Source organism: Gymnoscopelus braueri, assembly GCF_963280865.1.
Source record: "Gymnoscopelus braueri genome assembly, chromosome: 23".
Classification (NCBI taxonomy): Eukaryota; Metazoa; Chordata; class Actinopteri; order Myctophiformes; family Myctophidae; genus Gymnoscopelus; species Gymnoscopelus braueri.
This window is the reverse complement of record NC_137625.1, coordinates 9,024,970-9,033,144: the sequence shown is the minus strand read 5'-3', so window position 1 is coordinate 9,033,144 and position 8,175 is coordinate 9,024,970. Positions and strand designations below refer to the sequence as shown.

The 8,175-nt window shown below is 43.0% G+C and overlaps 1 protein-coding gene across 1 annotated transcript in view; it reads left to right on the top strand.

The window, feature by feature from the left end:
- The window catches only part of dock4b (dedicator of cytokinesis 4b), a 260,551-nt gene that overhangs the window by 166,192 nt on the left and 86,184 nt on the right, over window positions 1–8,175 (top strand). The window contains 2 exon segments of the mRNA XM_080421428.1: window positions 4,242–4,336; window positions 5,599–5,674. Of these exon segments, the coding sequence (XP_080277554.1) occupies window positions 4,242–4,336; window positions 5,599–5,674 (171 nt within the window).

The window sequence follows — 8,175 nt, the reverse complement described above, 5'->3', positions numbered from 1 at the left end:
AGCCCACCCACTCACATCAGCCGCCATAATAACCTCAGAGAAGTGAATGAGTCACAGCACTGCAGTGGCGGAAACTCGTGCCGTGCACCTGCATTGTGATAGATAGCCGCGGTGTGTGCCGTATTCTGTATTTCTCTCTAATGGACTCACTCATCCACAGACACTCACGGTGGGTGGGCTCACCCACATCGCTGCCTGTGTGTGACGTGGGTTCGAAGGGAGAAGTTTTGCTAAACTTTCACTGCAGAGAGAGAGAGAGAGAGAGAGAGAGAGAGAGAGAGAGAGAGAGAGAGAGAGAGAGAGAGAGAGAGAGAGAGAGAGAGGAGAGAGAGAGAGAGAGAGAGAGAGAGAGAGAGAGAGAGAGAGAGAGGAGAGAGAGAGAGAGAGAGAGAGAGGAGAGAGAGAGAGATGAGAGAGAGAGAGAGAGAGAGAGAGAGAGAGAGAGGAGAGAGAGAGAGAGAGAGAGAGAGAGAGATATACTCCGTTGCAGGTAAAAGTCCAGAATTCAAAATTGACTTAAAAGTATCGGTATCAAAATGTACTTTGCAAATCAGCAGATCTACAAGCTCACAAGCGTCGCGTTGAGCTTGTAGATCTGCTATTTTCAAATAGCCTATGTGTAAAATAGGGCTAAAGTGGTTAATGTATGTTTTTATAATGTAATAATTGATAATTGCAAAGTAACTAGTAACTAAAGATTTCAAATAATTATAGTGGAGTAAAAGTACAATATTTGCCCCTGAGATGTAGTGGAGTAGAAATAAAAGTACTGAATTGATTGATTGGAAATACTCCAGTAAAGTAAAAATACCTCAAAATTGTACTTAAGTACAGTACTTGAGTACATGTACTTAGTTACTTTTACACCACAGCTGGTTTGTTTAAATGGTCAAAGGTGATTCTGGAGGGTTTGGTGCTCAAACATCCTCAGCTGCTGTCTGAAATAACAGTAAAAAAAAGTAAAAAATTATGTTCTGGGTCACATATGGTGTTCTTCAGATGACCTTCATCTCACCTTCATCAGATGGAGGTAATTTTGTACCGAAAGGTCACGTTTTTAAACTTTTTGATTTAGCCCTGTTATTCTTAGTTGTACGATGAATAGCGAAAATAGACAATCTACATGCTCGACACAGTCACTGAGTTCACCCTACAGGGAACGGATATTGCTCTTCTGAGAACACATTATTGTCAGACTGTGAGGTATTGCGGTGGGGGGGGGGGGGGGGGGGTCAGGGGCCTGTGGCAGCCGTCGTTGAACGAAAATTAATAACGCCTTGACGCAGCGAGGGCGTCGTTTATGTAAGATAGAGAGAGGAGGAGACCGCCGTAATCATGCAGTGTTAGTTTGATTTCCACACTACTTATCTGGTTGAGATGGATAGCGCAGGGAGGAGACGCACTGAGTGCCTGTTTCCACCACTGCCTGATTAATATCCAGTGTTCAGTGCCGGGCCTTTACAATCTGTATACTCTGTACAGTGTTGCCAGATTTTTGCGAGAGGAACAAGCAAGCCAGATCTATGAAAACGAGCCCAAAATAGTCGACTAGGGCAGGACAGTCAAACTTTATTGTCTAATATTGTTTAACCCATTTAGACCTGAAGCCGATTCTAAAAACGCCTTCTAAATCCTGACCTAAGTTTTTTGAAAAATTTCAAATATTTATTCAAAAATTACAAAAAAATCTATGTTGCTATATACTCTACAAGCAACAAGAATCCCAAAAGGGGTTCCCGTCCTGAAAGGTATTGTTACAAATGGGGGTTCCCGCCCAAAATGGGTTAGTAGAGCAGTGGTTCTCTTAACATTTTTCATGTTAAGCACCCCCAAATATTTTGTGCCAATGACTCCACTACAAGATTAGTGTTTCAAAATCATTCCAGATTTTTATATTATATATCATTATTTTATATTTTCGAATAGCCGCTGTCCAACATTTAGCGACTTTACAGGAAAAACAAGCCCAAAGTCACTTATAAGAAGCAGACTTGGCAACACTGACTCTGTACTGTCTGTGACAATCTGTGTTCGGTGACACTGAGCAGGTTTTTTTTTCCCCCAACGGTGAAGATGTAGGTGTGTGTGTGTGTGTGTGTGTGTGTGTGTGTGTTATGCTTGATTTATACTTGTTATACGGTGTCACGCATCGGAAATAGCAGATCTACAAGCTCACTGTGTGTATCGCTGCGACACGTTGGGGTTAACCAAATTCCCCAAACAATGGTAAAACATTTATGAAATCGCTGCGTTTAGAATTTTGATGCTCTCCCAACAATAGTAATACAAACGAAATGTGTGTGTGTGTGTGTGTGTGTGTGTGTGTGTGTGTGTGTGTGTGTGTGGGTGTGTGTGTGGGTGTGTGGGTGTGTGGGTGTGTGTGTGGGTGTGTGGGTGTGTGTGTGTGTGTGTGTGCGTGCACGGACGTGTGTGGGTGACTGCTGCTTTGGAAGGGATTAAAGACTCAGAGATGTGTTGTGTTGAGGTGACTACAATAAGCCTTGTCATTTACAGCAGTGACCTGAGGGATTAGACACAGCAGAGCAGACGGGTAATTCACCAGGCAGTGAAACAGACAGCAGGCAAACTGCTTTGCTTTTATTGTTCCACCTATAGCTCCATTTTACTGAGCCAAAATATTAACTTTAACCCATTAAACGCATCTGTGTAACCACTTCTTAAAACCATTATTCTATACTCTGGCTATTTAAAAATAGCAGATATACATGCAATTTTTTTTGAAAGATCGTGAACATTTGTGCAAATCTTTGAATAATATATTTTTAAAGCAAATATTTTTTTAACTCAAATCTTTGCTTCTGGGGGTCCCTGGAACTAAATATTTTCAGATGAGGGCCAAATACATATCATTTTTGGGGGTCCTTGACATGAAAAAGTTAGAGAACCACTGATTATAGCAACATACGTTTTTTCAGAAAACTGTCGGGATTTAGAAGACATTTTGTAGAATCGGAACCTCGGGTCTAAATGGAGATGAGAGGTTTCTGCCCGACAGCAACAATACATTGGTCACATGTTCTCCCATGTGTGTGTGTGTGTGTGCCTGTGTGTGTGTGTGTGTGTGTGTGTGTGTGTGTGTGCGTGTGCACGTGCGTGCCAGGTATTAATTAATTAAATCATCCGCCACTGCCAGGCGGTTTTAACCTTATTTTGAGTCTTTTTGATGATCCACAGTTCTTATTTTTTCAACCCGGATGTAAACGAACGATGTCTCCGTGGGGAGACGAGTCTCTCCTCTTTCCACCGGAACAGAAACATTGTAACCGCGATCGTCCGTTCTGTTGTTATCGGCAGTTGAATATGGCTCGTTTTCACCCAAAAAACGTAGTCTGGGAGAAGAAGTCTGAGCTACAGTAGATGTGTTTTTCTAAATCTCATAACATTGGAGTGGACGGGGTTATTTTTTTGTGGGATGATGACGTCATATGCGGTTCTGTCGTTCTCATCGCAGTCAAGGCATCAGTCATAGGTTGGCGAAGAGTGTCCTCTAGCCTAAGGGGGGGGGGGGGATCTCTATCAAGGAAAACAAAGTTGGGAAACACTGGTCCAGAACATGAGACGTGCTGGCTGTGAGCCATTCAGGCCGCAGTCTGGCCGATCCCTGAAGTCTCACACAATCAAAGAGCGATTAAACAGTGCAGTGTGTGTGTGTTGCTTGTGTCTGCTCGGAACATTGCCAAATGCTTGCGTTTCATCTCCAATTTCAGTTTTAGCTGCACCACAAAGGCAGCGAGGGAGCTATAATCTTGCACCCTGGTGGTGCTGTTGTCCTTAATAATCATGACATGCTGTACCGGATTTGTTTCTGGCTCGAAGCCCATCTCATCCCTCCTCTCTCAATGCTCTCCTCCCTGTCTGTCTCTGTCTCTGTCTCTGTCTCTGTCTCTGTCTCTGTCTCTGTCTCTGTCTCTCTCGCTCTATTGCTAAGTGGTCGCTTAAACCAGGGGTTCCCAAGCTTTTCCACGCCAAGGACCCCATGTAGCCTCTAGTTGTGGCCCCCCTATTGTGAAAAAAAGGCTAAATAGACGATCTGCAAGCTCGCTTTGCAACATGTTGTTTTTTGACGTGTAGTTAAACTGGCATAATAATCATGTGAATTGAATTTGAATTTAAATACACATTGAACCACCTGTGGCTTGAACCAAATAAATAAGCATAGAAGTGAGTGCATTTAATGGCAGCCAGTGGTAAGGTTTCTCCCGTATGTGTGTGTGATCCAGGACTTCCTGCTCCAGATCTTCACGGTGTTTAGGATCCTGATCCGACCAGAGATGTTCCCTAAGGACTGGACCGTCATGCGTCTGGTCACCAACAAGTAAGAGCTCTCAACCCTGCAGTTCACTCACAGCAAGTAAACCCAGCACGCACTAAATGATAATCGGGTTCTTTTTGGGTCGGCAACGGCACTCTCAGTTCAGGAGATTGGGAGTGATTATCTAGCAATATTATCTAGCAATATTATCCTGTAGTGTGAGCCGCCCCAAAGATCCAATCTTATAATGAATTGCATTTTATAGCGCTTTTTGCGCTTTCATTCATTTCGTTCATTCATTCATACATACAGGGGGGGGGACACACATTAGGAAGCGGCGAACAGTCGACGCCAGTGTCCTCACTTTTCTCACATTCACACACCAATGGTGGCAAGCTAGCGCCAACCGATTCATTGGAGGCAATGTAGGGTTCAGTGTCTTGCCCAAGGACACTTCGACACTAACTCTGGGGTAGCCCGGGATCGAACCTTGCGGTTCCCATCAGGCCGCTCTACCTGCCACTCTACCCCTGAGCCACCGCCGCCCACACTGCCTCCCGGTTTACTCACAGATGATAGGGGGCGCTCCGATAATTTTTGAAAATGGTTGATATTAATCGTGATGATTACACCACTAATGTCCGAGTGGGCCGACAGTAGTGGCGGGAAATCTGTGTTTTTACGTTTTTTGTGAATTGCGTTTTCCCTTTAAAGTTGTACAATGCAGAATCACAAATAACGATTTTTAGCAACCTCTGCTGGTCACTACCGTCACTGCATACAATTTCCGTAGTCCTCGATTACCCAGAATTCCATTCGTTTTCACCGGAAGCCGGAAGCGTTTCAAAAAGCGATCTTTTAATTGTTTTATACTATCTACGGATCGTTTCTCTTAGCCAGTGGAGCATTAGTTACCATGAGCTGTGCTTTCTTTTTCTGTTCTTTTTCGATCTTCCAATCCTACATTCTCTTAAAATCAGCGTGAGGTTCCTTTTTGTTATTAGCGCGGTAGTTCCTGGCCAAACAGGAAACCGTTGCGGTATTTCCTGGCCGACGTCATGACGTCGGCCAGGACGTCGGCCACGACGTCATGACGTTGGCCAGGAACGTCATTTTCCCGGGAAAGTCCCCCCAGTCCACGTTCAATAGAAAATATATAAATAAAAGGCTTCCGGGGGTGAAATTCATGGAGTGGGTGTTGTGAAACTTTTGCCACTCACAAAAGATATACAATTTAACTTTAGTTTTGTTGAAAACGTTACCTAGAATGCCTTTAAGTTAAACGTGGCACGCTTCCGCAATATCTCCCTCTGTCTTTCTTTCAGTGTCATCATCACGACCGTCCTCTACCTTTCTGACGCCCTGAGGAAAAACTTCCTCAACGACAAGTTTGACTACAAGGTAAGGACGAACGAGTTGTACAGCGAGGTGCGTGCACGCAGTGGTGGAAGAAGTACTCCTTTTTTAAAAAGTAAAAGGTGTAGCAATGCCACAATGTACACATATTTTGTTAAAAGCCCTGTGTTCAATACCACGAGTAAAAGTATTGGTATCAAAATAAACTTACATTATCAAACGTAAAAGTAGAATTATTAATAATAATAGCGATAATAATATATTATTAATACATTTATGTGTGCATCACTGCAGCTAGTAAAGGTGGGTAAAGTATTTTAAATACTTTATATGTTTTAGCTGTATAATAATACATCATAATGTAGCAGTTAATATATGTTTTGTATTGATTATGTAAATCTCCAAAGTAACTTGCAACTAAAGCTGTCAAATTATTGTAGTTGAGTAGAAAGTACAATATTTGCCTTTTGAGATGTATTGGAGTAAAAGTATGAAGGATAAAACAATGAATTAAATACTCTACACCTACCTTAGGTATAGTACTAGAGTAAATGTACTTTCCACCAGTGCGTGCACGTGTGTCGTTTAAAGGTCCTCCGATTATGTAGTACACGCACGCACGCACGCACGCACGCACGCACGCACGCACGCACGCACGCACGCACGCACGCACGCACGCACGCACGCACGCACGCACGCACGCACGCACGCACGCACGCACGCACGCACGCACGCACGCACGCACGCACGCACGCACGCACGCACGCACGCACGCACGCACGCACGCACGCACGCACGCACACACACACACACACACACACATACACACACACACACACACATACACACACACTAAGGCTATTGCCAAGCTTCTCAGAAAGCGTGCACAGCAACTCGCTCGTTCATCAAGCGAACTGAACTTAACCGAGGACAAAACATTTGTTTCCGCCTGAGTGAATACATCCCCCCCCCCCCTTAACTGCCTTTCACACATGCACTCTAATAGCCTTTTGTGTTCAGTAATTATGTTGTACTTAATAGATATTGAGTGCTTACATGTCCCAGAGCACATTATATTGTTGTTGTCGTTGTTTTCATTATAACCCATTAAAGCCGGGTACGCATCTGTGTCATTTTTAGATATCTTTGGCTATTCAAAAAAAAAGCAGATCTACAAGCTCGTAGCGCACACTCGGTGCCGCGCTACGAGCTTGTAGATCTGCTATTTTTGAAAAAAAACGTGAAAATCTGTGAAAATCTTTGAATAAATATATTTTTAAAGCGAACGTTGGTAACTCAAATCTTTGCTTCTGGGGGGTCCCTGGAACCAAATATTTTGAGATGGGGGTCCGTGGCCAAAAATGCATTTTGGGGGGTCCTTGGCATGAAAAACTTTGAGCACCACGGATATAGAAACATACGTTTTTTTCAGGAAACTGTTGTTAGGATTTAGAAGACATTTTGTAGAATCGGAACCTCAGGCCTCAAACGGTTAATAATAGGAGTGTGCAGTCACATCCCCTTCGTATTTACTTAATTGAGATAAATAGGCAGAGGGATTATGCCCCGATTTATAGCAGACTTAATCTGAAAAGATCTGCAAGCTCACAACGTGCCATGATGTGATGCATTGGGAACTTTGTAGATCGGCTCTTTTCAGCACGGGTGGGAGAGAAGGCAATCGGGTGAGATTTAACGCTTGCCCAGAATGAATGGGTTCCTACTGGGTCGTAATCAAAATGATTTGAACCCGTCTGTATGGTAGAGCATGTTAATCCAATAAAACTAGTACATCTGCAGTGGTTGGATGGGGGTCTCCCTAGTATTCCAGTAACAGTACCATATGGGTGGGTAAATTCTAGTTGTGATTTTTTTTATTCCTATCACTAGATTATGTTTCTATATGATAGACCTTGCTGACTGGTAGCTTATTTATGTTTTCACCTCTTAAAGTAATGGACTGTCATTCAAAAACGGGGGGAAAAACGGCCTTCCCTGTAAATCGTCTTTATTTCATTCTATCCTCTCTCTGGGGTGTGTCATGCACTACTGACCACCCGTAGAGACTTGTAATAAGCTCCTATGTCATGTTTGAAGTCATTTGTCTAATGCACAGTGGTATTTAAGCCATGTTGTTATTTTCCAATTAGGATACTTTTTTCTCAAAGTTAACACATGCATTTCATATAATGCGTTATAAACATACTTATTATAATGCATTATAATTGGCTTACAATCAAGTATTTTTCATCTGATTGCTGCAAGACCAATTATGTTTACCTACTAGGCTTTTGAACATATCGATGGCCAAAACGCAAAACCTCCTTTCTGAAAAATTCACATTGTTGGGAAAATGAAAAAGAAACCTTTTTTTTGCACAATGCTATTTTTTTTTAATACATTATGACATTTTCTGGCCATTTCTGGCCAGGACATTTTCTTCTAATCGACACCTATGGTGTCTCGCCTCCACTGCTCACAAAGTGCTTCTGGAGTGGCCTGCTGTGGTACACGGAAGTCTGAAACTGCTACTTCCAGTTGCCTTC